The 14758-nt window shown below is 41.3% G+C and overlaps 2 protein-coding genes across 3 annotated transcripts in view; one reads left to right on the top strand and one right to left on the bottom strand.

The window, feature by feature from the left end:
* mrpl11 (mitochondrial ribosomal protein L11) overlaps positions 1-14758 on the top strand; it is a 51752-nt gene that overhangs the window by 26965 nt on the left and 10029 nt on the right. The window lies entirely within an intron of this gene.
* Positions 5265-12813, bottom strand: tmem265 (transmembrane protein 265). The gene is made up of 2 exons (XM_058058831.1): positions 12372-12813; positions 5265-7966 (listed from the first exon to the last, which is right to left on the bottom strand). The coding sequence occupies exon 2, from the start codon at positions 7962-7964 to the stop codon at positions 6921-6923; it is 1044 nt and encodes a 347-aa protein (XP_057914814.1). The 5' UTR covers positions 7965-7966; positions 12372-12813; the 3' UTR covers positions 5265-6920.

The raw sequence follows: 14758 nt of genomic DNA, 5'->3' as shown, positions 1-14758 counted from the left end.
GCCAGCAGGACAACATTCAGCCTATCCCAGCTGTCTTGGGGCAGGAGGCGGGGTCCACCCTGGACTGGTGGCCAGCCAATCCCAGGGCACATATAGACAAACAACCATTCACACTCCACACAGAGATGGCCGAGGGTGGAATTGAACTCGGGTCTCCTCGGGTCTTGGAGCCTGGTTTGGCTTTGAAAGTCAGTCACGTCAATGACAGAGGACTGGAGGACCAAGTCAAGGTCCCACACGAGTGGTGCCTTGGTTAACATCAATCCTTTCCAAAGGGTCCGACTCAAACCAAAATGGACTCTAACCAAAGCAATTTTTCCAATAGAAAATAATTCATTTTCTACCGCTTTTCCTCACGAGGGTCGCGGGGGGTGCTGGAGCCTATCCCAGCTGTCTTCGGGTGAGAGGCGGGGTCCACCCTGGACTGGTAGCCAGCCAATCACAGGGCAAATATAGACAACAAACCATTCACACTCATTCACATTCATACATATGGACAATTTGGAGTCGCCAATTAACCTAACATGTTTTTTTTGGAATGTTGGGAGGAAACCGGAGTACCCGGAGAAAACTGAAAACTCCACACAGAGATGGACAAGGGTGGAATTGAACCCTGGGCAGAACAATATCATCTGCAAAAAGCAGAGATCCAATCCTGGAGTCGCCAAAGCGGATCCTCTCAATGTCTCGGCATTCTGTCATTCCCGCCCCCATCAGCCCCCCCCCCCCGACAAATGAATTCCCCGTGTGAGAGCGTTCATTAGTCGAAGTGTCCGCTAATCCCGGCCTGTAATTCCAGCCTAAAGCAGCCAAGACAACAAGCGCTAGCTAGCATCATGACGAATGGCGCCGCTTTAATGGAAGACGACCATTAAAGCTCGGAGAGAGACGATTCCGACGGTGAGTTCAGGTCGGCTCCGAGAAGCGCGGCGCTTGACTCGATGCGCCACGCATCAAGACTTTTATCTCCTCACCCGAGGACGCCGATAGGACCCGCGTTGATGGCGGCGCGTCAACTTAATTGTGACGAATAAGCGTTGTGTCGTCGCTGTGGCGCTTGCGAGCTTTTTGTGCGTGGATGTAGCGTTTATGTGGTCTCCATTCAAAGGTAAAAACATGGAATCGAACCAGGCTGCCAAGCCGAGGCTGAGTGACTTTATCAAAGCGGAGGAGCCGCCAGTTATTCATCCTGAAGGTCTGATTGGCCTTCAGTTACTTTGGGCGAGATGGTGACAGCCTGCCAATAGCGGGCCCACGCCGCGCTCCATGAACCGCCGAGGCCGGCATCAACCACTTTAAAATTAAAAATAAAAAAATTATTAATTTGAAAAAAAACTTTTATTAAAAAAACTTAAATGATATTAGGAAAGCAGGAAGTGAACAAATGTAACAGTTATTGATTGTTAAAATTAAAATTAATTTAAAAAAATTAAATGATATTAGGAAAGCAGGAAGAGAACAAATGTAACAGTTACTGATTGTAAATTTTTTTAATTAAAATTATTATTTTTTAAATTAATTAAAAAAACTTACATTTGTTCACTTCCTGCTTTCCTAATATAACAGTTACTGATTGTAAAAATTAAAATTAAAAAAAAATATAAAAAAAACTTAAATGATATTAGGAAAGCAGGAAGTGAACAAATGTAACAGTTATTGATTGTTAAAATTAAAATAAAAAAAAACTAAAATGATATTAGGAAAGCAGGAAGTGAACAAATGTAACAGTTACTGAATGTAAAAATTAAAATTAAAAAAATTATTTAAAAAAATTAAATTATATTAGGAAAGCAGGAAGTGAACAAATGTAACAGTTACTGATTGTAAAAATTAAAATTAAAAAAAATTATAAAAAAAACTTAAATGATATTAGGAAAGCAGGAAGTGAACAAATGTAACAGTTATTGATTGTTAAAATTAAAATAAAAAAAAACTAAAATGATATTAGGAAAGCAGGAAGTGAACAAATGTAACAGTTACTGATTGTAAAAATTAAAATTAAAAAAAATTATAAAAAAAACTTAAATTATATTAGGAAAGCAGGAAGTGAACAAATGTAACAGTTATTGAATGTTAACATTAAAATAAAATAAAAAACTAAAATGATATTAGGAAAGCAGGAAGTGAACAAATGTAACAGTTACTGATTGTTAAAATTAAAATTAATAAAAAAAAATTATGACATTAGGAAAGCAGGAAGTGAACAAATGTAACAGTTACTGATTGTAAAAATTTTAATAAAAATGTAATGTTTTTTTAAATTAATTAAAAAAAACTTAAATGATATTAGGAAAGCAGGAAGTGAACAAATGTAACAGTTACTGATCGTAAAAATAAAAAATTATTTTAAAAAAATTAATGATATTAGGAAAGCAGGAAGTGAACAAATGTAACAGTTACTGATTGTTAAAATTAAAATTAATTAAATTTTTTTATGATATTAGGAAAGCAGGAAGTGAACAAATGTAACAGTTACTGATTGTAAACATTTTAATAAAAATGTAATTTTTTTTAAATTAATTTAAAAAAACTTACATTTGTTCACTTCCTGCTTTCCTAATATAATTTAACAGTTACTGATCGTAAAAATAAAAATGAATTTAAGAAAATTAATGATATTAGGAAAGCAGGAAGTGAACAAATGTAACAGTTACTGATTGTAAAATGTTTAATTGAAATTTAAATTTTTTTTTACAAATAAATAAAAAACCACTTTTTGTCCTGGAGACGTGTAGCATGACGACGGATGTCGGAATATCTTGACGCCATCCTGGACGGCGCTGAAACAAGACGCTAGGCTCCGTTGTGCACCCGTTGCTGTGAGCTACATATGACGTAAATATAACCAGCGCCGCCGTTTAATAATGTAGACGTCTGGCTGCTGTTTTTTTTTTATTTTTTTTCTCCCACCTCCAATGAAAAAGGGTTTTTGGGATTTGCCTGGTGGCTAGACATTTTATTTTGAAGGCTAAAAAAAAGTGCAAACAGAAGATGAACGTTGAATGTTTGTGTTCTTCCCTCCATTAGCTACATTGTTTATCAGACTTAGGAGTATTTTGTGTTCTAAATGGATTATTCATATGATTCACAACCCTTTATACCGTGTCTGGAAGCCGCAGTGCAGCAACAATATCCCCCCCCCCCCCCAAAAAAAAAAAGATGGCTGCTTTGTGCTTGACTAGGGCCTATTTATTATTAGGTGCCATAGAACAATGGCATGAACGGCGTGAGTCGGCAATGTGATGTAAACAATGACAAACAGGAGCGTTCATGTGACTATAGGGGTGTTATTTCATCTCTGCGGGGCTCTAATAATGGTAAAATTGTATTTAGAGCAGGCCATAAACGAATAAACGAATCGCAGATAATAACATGGTGCCATAGAACAATGGCATGAACGGCATGAGTCGCCAATGTGACGTAAACAATGACAAACAGGAGCGTTAATGTGACTATAGGGGTGTTATTTCATCTCTGCGGGGCTCTAATAATGGTAAAATTGTATTTAGAGCAGGCCATAAACGAATAAATGAATCGCAGAGATTACTGGATAATAGCATGGTGCAATAGAACAATGGCATGAACGGCGTGAGTCGGCAACGTGACGTAAACAATGACAAACAGGAGCGTTCATGTGACTATAGGGGTGTTATTTCATGTCTGCGGGGCTCTAATAATGGTAAAATTGTATTTAGAGCAGGCCATAAACGAATAAACGAATCGCAGATAATAACATGGTGCCATAGAACAATGGCATGAACGGCGTGAGTCGGCAATGTGATGTAAACAATGACAAACAGGAGCGTTCATGTGACTATAGGGGTGTTACTTCATGTCTGCGGGGCTCTAATAATGGTAAAATTGTGTTTAGAGCGGGCCATAAACAAATAAATGAATCGCAGAGATTACTGGATAATAACATGGTGCCATAGAACAATGGCATGAACGGCGTGTGATGTAAACAATGACAAACAGGAGTGTTCATGTGACTATAGGGGTGTTATTTCATGTCTGCGGGGGCTCTAATAATGGTAGAATTTTATTTAGAGCAGGCCATAAACGAATAAACGAATCACAGAGATTACTGGATAATAACATGGTGCCATAGAACAATGGCATGAACGGCGTGAGTCGGCAACGTGACGTAAACAATGACAAACAGGAGCGTTCATGTGACTATAGGGGTGTTATTTCATGTCTGCGGGGCTCTAATAATGGTAAAATTGTATTTAGAGCAGGCCATAAATGAATCGCACAGATGAGTGGATAATAGCATGGTGCCATAGAACAATGGCACGAACGGCGTGAGTCGGCAACGTGACGTAAACAATGACAAACAGGAGCGTTCATGTGACTATAGGGGTGTTATTTCATGTCTGCGGGGCTCTAATAATGGTAAAATTGTATTTAGAGCAGGCCATAAATGAATCGCACAGATGAGTGGATAACAACATGATGCCATAGAACAATGGCATGAACGGCGTGAGTCGGCAACGTGATGTAAACAATGACAAACAGGAGCGTTCATGTGACTATAGGGGTGTTATTTCATGTCTGCAGAGCTCTAATAATGGTAAAATTGTATTTAGAGCAGGCCATAAACGAATAAATGAAGACTAGCAAGGTCGGCAGCAGCACGACGGCCAATCAAAACCGTGGCAGACTCACACAATTCGCTCTCGATGCGAACTTGGCGTACATGGTTCGCTACGTGTTGGCGACGAGTTTCGCCAACCACACTTCCTGTGTGTGGCGGCCATAAGAGTCGGCAATGTGATGTAAACAATGACAAACAGGAGCGTTAATGTTACTATAGGGGTGTTATTTCATGTCTGCAGAGCTCTAATAATGGTAAAACTATATTTAGAAAGTCATGTTTTTTTTTTTGTTTTTTCAAAACTATACCATTTAACATTGAATACTTATATAGATGAAATACCGTGGGTGTAATATTTGTACTCCTAGTACTACTTCTTTGTGTTGCAGTGCTTCATCTCCTTCTGTTAAACAGTATAAATATTGCCGGTAAACTACTAAGTGGAGTTAAAAACTAACGTTGTTGGATACAGTAGCGGCGATAACAAAGAAAGACGATCATTTCCGCAGCGGAGTTGGAACGCCATCAATCAATCAGACAAAGAGAGAACGTTCCGGTGTTTCCCCAAAGACCTTCATTTTCTTTCACCATTTCGACAACGCAGAGTGATTAGCAAAAACAGTTTCACAGTGTTCCCAGCCAAGACGGATGATTGAATGGGATTGGGTTTTGTTTTTTTTTTTAAAGATGTACAAATAAGTTAATTGCAGCCTCAACGCCACACGATGACTTGACTCTTGGTCTTGAAAAAGAATTGAAAGCTACAAATGCAGGACGGACGATACAACCGGCACTATAAAACACAAAGACACATACGTACATTCCCGGGAATAATCCCAAGTTAGGAACCTTCAGATGTGAAACATGACCACACGTCTTTCCTTTCTCTGTGCTATAAAGACAGAAAAACAGCTAGCATGTGGGAGCTAACGACGCGTGTCATAATTACGCCACGTTGTATTTACATACTGTGACCTCCGTATGAACCAAGCTCCGAATGTAACAGTTATTGATTGTTAAAATTAAATAATTTTTTAAATTAATTTAAAAAAAACTTAAATGATATTAGGAAAGCAGGAAGTGAACAAATGTAAGTTACTGATTGTAAAAATTTAAATTTTTAAAAATGTATTAAAAAAACTTACATGATATTAGGAAAGCAGGAAGTGAACAAATGTAACAGTTATTGATTGTTAAAATTAAAATTAATTAAAAAAACTTAAATGATATTAGGAAAGCAGGAAGTGAACAAACGGAACAGTTACTGATTGTAAAAATTTTAATTAAAATTATTTTTTAAATTAATTAAAAAAACTTAAATTATATTAGGAAAGCAGGAAGTGAACAAATCTAACAGTTACTGATTGTAAAAATTAAAATTTAAAAAAATGTATTAAAAAAACTTAAATGATATTAGGAAAGCAGGAAGTGAACAAATGTAACAGTTGATTGTTAAGATTAAAATTAATTTAAAAAAATTAAATGATATTAGGAAAGCAGGAAGTGAACAAATGTAACAATTTACTGATTGTAAAAATTTTAATTAAAATTAAAAAAAATGTTAAATTAATTAAAATACACTTAAATTATATTAGGAAAGCAGGAAGTGAACAAATAACAGTTACTGATTGTAAAAAGTAAAATTAAAATTAGTTTAAAAAATTAAATGATATTAAGAAAGCAGGAAGTGAACAAATGTAACAGTTTTGATTGTAAAAATTTAAATTTAAATTTAAACAATTTTAAAATTAATTTAAAAAAACTTAAATTTATATTAGGAAAGCAGGAAGTGAACAAATGTAACAGTGACTGTTTTGTAAAAATTAAAATTAATTAAAATTTTTTTTTTATGATATTAGGAAAGCAGGAAGTGAACAAATGTAACAGTTAGTGATTGTAAAAGTACCAGATGGAGGGGTAGGATTTAATAAGCTTTGCTTCTTCCTACTCCTTTTTGACATGTGGAACTGGGAACTGATTATGGGATGCACTCAATTGGAATCTGATGCATGTTTAAATGGAATTAAACCATTACCATTACCATTACCATAAACCATCCATGCTAGCACGTTACGTTACCGTCAACCTTCCTGGTGGGCTTCATAATTAGACCCGCGATGTGCTTTGTTAGCTCCCTCATGCTAACTGTTTTTCCTCGCTTGTGTGTTCACGTGTCACATCAGGATTGGGAATGAGGTTTCCTTTAACGCCCATCAACACGCCATGACGCCAAGTCGTACAAGAAAACAAAATCCGAGTTTTTTTTTTTTTGCAGTGGGTGTGCATAGATCTGCATCCGGTGTTTTTGTGCCCGCGTTGGAGTCTAGAGTTCATGGGAGATGAAGGACTGAGCCAAGGGTGCTTCCGTGTGCCCGGGGCTGACGTGGGCGAGGGCGTGGCTTTGCGAGCACGACAGTGTGTGATAGTGAGAGGAGGCCACGCCCCCTTGGGACTGGCCCTCCCCCCGCTCCGAGCTCCGGCTCGGCGTTGTCGACTCTTTGGGTTCGGCTCCGGCCGCCGCCCCGGCCCCGCCGGGACCGCGCTCCTGCTTGTGTCTCCCCCAGGCCGAGGTCAGCTTCACGGCCAGCGCCAGCAGGTTCTTCCCCAGGAACACGGTGGACACTCGGGGGTCCCTGTACCACAGCATGCCCGCCCCCCTCAGTCCCAGGGTGAAGATGTTGATAGTGACCAGGCTGAGCCACGGGTACAAGGCCTCCTTACGGGGCCCCCGCTGCCCCGGAAGACCCGTGGCCCCCAGTTCCGTCAGCGCCACGCACGGCAGCAGCAGCAGGAGGGCGTAGCAGTAAAAGAAGACCAAGCCTTCCGCCCAAATGGGCAGCTTCGGCCCCGGAGCCCCGCCTTGGGCCTCCCACAGGCCGGCCTGCAGATCCAGCACGTCCAGAAGGTCCACCACCACCCACAGCAGCCGTCCCCGCACTTCCTGTTTCCTGCGTTGCGGCGTCATGTAGTCGGCGCCTGTGAGGATGAGAAACAGCGACGGCAGGCAGATGGACAGCAGAAGCGTCAGGACCTTCCTGGCGAGCGGGTCGGGCGGCCGCCGCTCCTGCCTGTAGTTGTGGCACACGAAGAAGAGCTTGAGCTGCAGCAGCGACAGGAAGAGGAACCACAGGGCGTTGGCGAAGCCTCGCCGGGACGAGCGCGCCTCCGACACCACGCCGGCCGACACGAAGCGCAGCGCCAGGAGGAAGCCCAGGTCGCCCAGCAACACGGCCACGCACTGCCACGCGCTCGGGCCCGGGGCCCCGCGAGGCCCCAGCATGCTCTGCTCCAGCAGGTAGAGGTCCACCACCGCCATGGTGCTCACCGTGACCAGGGTGGAGACGCACACCTGGGGCGTGGGCACCATGCCTGGAAACACATTTTTTTTTTTTTTTTAGCGGCGATGAAACGAAACTGGCGGTGACGCTCTTCCATGGCGTTCCCGCCGTATTCCTGATGAATCATGCTAGCTAGGTGCCGTGTCGCTACGTCTGTGCTCCGTGCTGTTTTGACGCCATCTTGTATCAAAGAAAGCCTGAATTGACTTTGATTTGCGCGGCGTCTTGTTTGACCGCTGTGTTTGTGGACACTACGCCCGGGGGGGTCGGGGGGGGGGGGGGGTGCAGACGCCTTTTGGCAGCTCATAACTCTGAGACCGCATAAACCTCGCTATTGATTTCCCGATGAGGAATGATCATCGACTTCCCAGTCATATCGAATGGACGTCTCTTTATCCTATGGCGGGACACGGAGCGCCGCGCCGTCCCGGAGCGCGTTGACCCTTCCGATGGGGGGGGGGGGCCGTGCTATTGTAATAGCAAATCCATAGCGGACTAGGTGTTTTGTAATGGCGACGCGTGGGCGTGATGGAGCAGGGGGGGGGGGTGGCTGCCTCGGAATAACGTCTGGTGTTGAAACAGGAATATTGATAGTTTGTCACTTCCTGACCCGCTGAAGGCACTATGCCCACGAGGCCATTTATCCCGTGGATTCGTCTAGGACAGGGGTGGGCAAACTTTTTGACTCATGGGCCGCATTGAGTTAACAAAATTGTGCGGGGGGCCAGAACATATATTTAACACACATGACTTTACGCTTATAATTTTAATAATTTTAATAATTTTTAATAATTTTAAATTTTTTTAAATATTGTTAAAATATTTTTTAATTTTTTACAATTTTAAAATATTTTTAAATAATTTTTAAATTTTTTTAAATAATTTTTAAATATTTTTTAAATATTTTTAAAATATTTTTTAAATATTTTTTAAATATTTTTAAATATTTTTTAATAATTTTACGCCTTAAATTATTTGTCTAATTTTAATTGTCATACTACCATCAGCTATATGTTCTTGTTTCTACGATTTATTTATTTATTTTTTAACTGAATAAGACATCCGACTTGAAAGTCATTTTGCCAGCTGGTATGTTAAAAGTTGAAATACTTAAAAGCAACTGGCGGGCCGGATTCAAACGTTTGGTGGGCCGCATGTGGCCCCCGGGCCGTAGTTTGCCCAACCCTGGTCTAGGAGCATCCATTGATGCGACTTGCGTTACAAGTGAACGCATCGTTTAAAAAGAAGTCACATGATGAAGATGAACACAAACAGGCTGGTACGACGAAGGCGTGTTAGCATCTCCAAAACAGACGTTTCTTCTCCCCAGATAAGGAAGTACAAATCAACAGCCGCTCGCCGACCCGTGGCGTCGACCCCTGTCCATCTCGCTGCCGAGGCGCTAGGAGGAATATACGAGAGCTGGGAGACTAAACTTGGGAGGAGGAGGAAAAAATGACTAAAATATGATGTTTGCTAAATACAATAAACCTGTCATGGATGTTCAGATCACCTCATACTTTGGTAATTAAAAATTAAATTAAATTAAAAAAACCTAAACTATATTAGGAAAACAGGAAGCGAACAAATGTAACAGTTACTGATTGTAAAAATTTTAATTAATTAAAAATAAAATATTAGGAAAGCAGGAAGTGTACAAATGTAACAGTTACTGATTGTAAAAATTTTAATTAATTAAAAATAAAATATTAGGAAAGCAGGAAGTGTACAAATGTAACAGTTACTGATTGTAAAAATTAAAATAAAAAATAATTTAAAAAAAACTTAAATTATATTAGGAAAGCAGGAGGTGAACAAATGTAACAGTTACTGATTGTAAAAATTAAAATTAATTTAAAAAATTAAATTATATTAGGAAAGCAGGGAGTGAACAAATGTAACAGTTACTGATTGTAAAAATTTAAATTAATTAAAAAAATTAAATATTAGGAAAGCAGGAAGTGAACAAATGTAACAGTTACTGATTGTAAAAATTTAAATTAAAAATAATTAAAAAAAAACTCAAATTATATTAGGAAAGCAGGAGGTGAACAAATGTAACAGTTACTGATTGTAAAAATTAAAATTAATTTAAAAAATTAAATGATATTAGGAAAGCAGGGAGTGAACAAATGTAACCGTTACTGATTGTAAAAATTAAAATTAAAAAATAATTAAAAAAAACTTAAATGATATTAGGAAAGCAGGAAGTGAACAAATGTAACAGTTACTGATTGTAAAAATTAAAATTAAAAAATAATTTAAAAAAAACTTAAATGATATTAGGAAAGCAGGAAGTGAACAAATGTAACAGTTACTGATTGTAAAAATTAAAATTAATTAAACAAAATAAATATTAGGAAAACAGGAAGTGAACAAATGTAACAGTTACTGATTGTAAAAATTAAAATTAATTAAAAAAAATAAATATTAGGAAAACAGGAAGTGAACAAATGTAACAGTTACTGATTGTAAAAATTAAAATTAAATTAAAAAAGTAATTTAAAAAAATGCTGTGGGCGTGTCCCATGGCGTGCATTCTTAGCCACATCTTTTTTTTTTTTTTTTTTAGCTCTTTTTATATCTTTAGAAGGCACAGAAATGTGAAATACATGTGTTGTGCGGATGATGGGCAAAATTCAAAGACTTAGCCGATAGCACGGTAGCGGGGGCCGAGCGCGGGTGCCCCCCCCAAAAAAGCTAACCGTGGTGTCCTGAGCGTGGGCGTGGAAATGAGCGCGTGTCTCCAAGTGAAAGATGAACACGCCTCTTGGCTTTAGGAATATCTCGGACGTTCGTATAGCGGCGTGTCCGGGAGCCGATGAATCAAAGCGAGAGCGGTTTCATCTGCCCGGATCCCCGGTGGGGGGGGGGGGGGGGGCGGCCATGTGCGGATCACACCCGCGTGTGTAATATGTGATTGTCTGAAAGCCCATTGTTTCATCAGCCTCTAAAACTTGATTACGGCTGGCCTAAAATTGGATGAATTCCTCATGTTCCCCTCCGGGGGCTGGCAAAGCTGATAATCTGCAAGATGGCGGCGGGGGAACTTTTATAGCCTTTTTTTTTTTTTTTTTTTTTGGCGGCCTCTTCAGCGATTCCACCTGCACGTTTAACCGTACGATGGAAACCTTCTCCCCGTGTGTTTGTCGTCTTGTTGCGTGTCAGCGCCATGTTCGCGAGCGAGGGGCCGTGCTGACGGCCCACCTGTCCGCTCGGCTCATCAATCACATGCCGATTCATCACGCGCGTTCCCTCCTTCCTGTCTGCCAGGTGACAGTGTTGTTGACAAGGTGAGGCAACCAATTTCGCTTTAAGCGTGAGTAATGGCGTACGGGCGAGTGTGCGCCGGGGAAATGATTTTTCCTCCATAAATATGCGCTTTGTTACCTCCGCCAAGGGCAACGTCTCCATCCTTGTTGTTGTTTGTTTGCTAATCGCACAAAACTATCTTCCCGTAAAATGGATGCGGTGGACATTTTCCTTAACGTCACGTGACGGGGCATTTTTCTACGTTTCCTTTAAAGCAGGGGTGGGCAAACTTTTTGACTCACGGGCCGCATTGATATAACAAAATTTCCGGGGGGGGGGGGGGGGGGGGGCAGACTATATATTTTACACGTAACAGTCCACCTGGTATTATTGTATCTGTAAAATTGTCATGCAATCTGCTATTATTATTTATTATTTTATATTTATATTTAAATATTTTAAAAATAATAAAATATTATAATAATTATATATAATTAATATAATTAATAATTAATATATTTAAATATTTTAAAAATAATAAAATATTATAATAATTAAAATAAAATTAAAATAATAATTATTATATTATTATTATGTAAAATATGCAAATATAACAATATTATTATATATAATTTTTGGCACCTGAATACACTGTAGGATAACACAAGTACAAGTACCTATTCTTTCTTTGTACTTTTCTTTAAAGTAATGTCCAAATCCGGTCTTGTTCTCACAGAGTATTGTTGTCACATCTCATTCGGTGACACCCACGGTGATTAATCATGATTAATTTAGTTAATTTAGAATGACATACGTATGTCAAAAAAGTACTTTTTGAGAATGAACGTGGTGGGAAAGACACCACAGGATAGTAAACTAATTCATTAGCGGGGTGGGGGTGGGGGGGGGTCGGTAAGGGGGGGGGGGGTAATCTAACCGAATCAATGTTCGATGTGAAAGCGGAACATCTGTTGATCTTTCAGGTAGCTGGCCAAGTGTCTCCCGGGGCTGGGGGGTCCTGGGGGGGGCATGCTCACCCCCCAACCCCCCCAACCCCCCCAGCTGTAGGAGATGTACCATAAGAAAATATGAAGCCTTATGTATCCCTGCCACCTGTTTCATAAGCGCCCCACGACGGAGGAGACGATCAGGGCGGATGTCGAAGTGAAGGAGACGGTAGTTACCGGAACCATTCGTCTTTGCACCCGGGCTGCTCCGAAGATGCTCCAGGCTCGATTCCCACCAAGTCGAGGCGATGTCTGTGACCAATAAAGTGGCTTTTTTTTTTTTTTTTTTACTGCCGACGATGGAGTCTCAGGGTCCGGGTTGCGTGCGGAGGCGAGTTTATCCCAAGAAGAAGAAGAAAGACATCCTCCGGTGCAGATGTGGCATCGAACACGGGCTCCGTGCTTTGGGGGATCCGAGAGGAGGAGATAGAGGAGGCGGAGGAGGATTCGATCGGCTCGCCGCAGTGTCGCTTCGCCAAGCGGAGAGCATCCGCTGTTGCTTGCGCTCGGCCGGGGGGCTCCGGTTCGGGGGGCTCCGGTTCGGGGGGCGGGGGGCTGCGAGGAGGGGGTCCGAAGTGGAGCGGAAGCGCTCGGCGGCGGCGATGCGCAACGCCTCCGAAGTGTGGCGTGCGGAGCGTGTGCGAGTTCGGCTGGGCACGTTGTTCATTTGTAAGCAGGTTACGTGCTCCTCCGCGGACCTCCCACTCTACCCCCCCACCCCCACACCCCCCTTACTCCCACCCAACCCCCCCACTTGTGGGAAGTTTACACGGGAGCATCCTTTGCATGTTTTTCATTGATTGATTAATTGATTGCTGTAATCATGACATGACACTTTTTTTGGGGGGGGGGGGCAGAATTTCCGGTGGGGGGGGGGGGGGGGGGTCTATTTTGCCCTCCCCACGTGACGATGAGGAGGAAGTAGAGCGAGAGATGCTTTCAGGCTGTAAACACAGAAGGCAGATGATACAACTTTAATTAGTCCTCCTTCCTCCTCTTCTTCTTCACTCCTGCAAGTCTTCCTCATCCTCTAACCCAGGCGGGGGGGGGGGGGTCCAAACCTGCCCCCCCCTCCCACCCCTCCGACAGACCCACAGTGAAAACTCCAAGCTTGAAACTTTACTCCAAGTAACCGTGGAGATGGATGAAAATTCAATTATTAGGACCAACATCCATTTTTGCCCCCCCCCCCCAAAAAAAAAAATATTAATTTAATATTTCAGTGCTGGAGCCTATCCCAGCTGACTTTGGGTCCACCCTAGACTGGACTCCATCCAGTCTATCGCTGAATATTCCGACTTTCTTTTGTAATATTAATCATAAATGCGATGCTATGACTTTACAGCCGCCCCTGGTTTATGCCGGTTAATCGGTTCTAGACCCGACCCGGGTCAACTAGGATCCAATGTTAATAAATGCATAATTAATAAATAAATGTTTTATTTTGACTCGGGTTTGAGTGCCTCATTCTCGAGGAGAACTTCTTTAAAAGTCTTAAATGAGGCAGATTTATTTTTAACCTTTGACCCCCCATGGTCCCAGAGCCAGGTCTTTATGCTCTTTATGCTAACAGCTAGCTTAGCATAGGGGTAGCCGCATGCGCCGCCCCCCGCTTTCCCGCTTTTAATCGTATATAGCGAAGTCCTGGCGAGTCATCCTTCTTGTCAGACTCAGCGATGCAACCTTTTGCTTCCCGGGACACATTTTCCATTTTTTTACCCCCCCCTCACAACCCCCCACCCCCCTCCGCACTCTAATTTCCCAACTCCGTGGGTGTGGTTGAAGGTCACGATGCAAAACCCGGTGACTGTCAAAGACCAAGTGGGAAGCGGTGTGTTGGGACGTCAGCGACGTTGGGGATTTTCCTGTCATATTCCATCAGGGAGTCTTGGAAGGATTCGGGGGGGTATAAACTATCCTAGCCTCATGGGGGGTGGGTGGGTGGGGGGGGGGGGGGGGCATTAGGCTGACCTCCAGGAGTGCAGTCGACTGCTTCATTTTCATCTCAAAGTCAGAGGAAGTCGCTTCTTAGGCCCAAACAGCAGATGCAGTTTTCGTTTAATAGCATCACTTATTTCTTCTTCCGCTGTCATTTTTATACTTTTATTATTCTTTTCATTGATGATAACATGTCACACTTGGAGTATTTTGGGAACTTCCTGTCTGGGTACTTGGATTTCTACACCAAAATGGCTCTAATACGTAATGGTAATGGTTTAATTCCATTTGACCATGCATCAGATTCCAATTGAGTGCATCCCATAATCAGTTCCCAGTTCCACATGTCCAAAAGGAGTAGGAAGAAGCAAAGCTTATTAAATCCTACCCCTCCATCTGGTACTTTTATAATCAGTAACTGTTACATTTGTTCACTTCCTGCTTTCCAAATATCATTTAAAGTTTTTTTAATTATTTTTTTTTAATTTTTACAATCAGTAACTGTTACATTTGTTCACTTCCTGCTTTCCTAATATCATTTAAGTTTTTTTTATTAATTTAAATTTTAATTTTTACAATCAGTAACTGTTACATTTGTTCACTTCCTGCTTTCTTAATATAATTTA

Source organism: Doryrhamphus excisus, chromosome 2 (assembly GCF_030265055.1).
Source record: "Doryrhamphus excisus isolate RoL2022-K1 chromosome 2, RoL_Dexc_1.0, whole genome shotgun sequence".
Taxonomy (NCBI): domain Eukaryota; kingdom Metazoa; phylum Chordata; class Actinopteri; order Syngnathiformes; family Syngnathidae; genus Doryrhamphus; species Doryrhamphus excisus.
The sequence above is the reverse complement of the archived record's forward strand: the minus strand, read 5'-3'. Positions and strand labels throughout refer to the sequence as shown.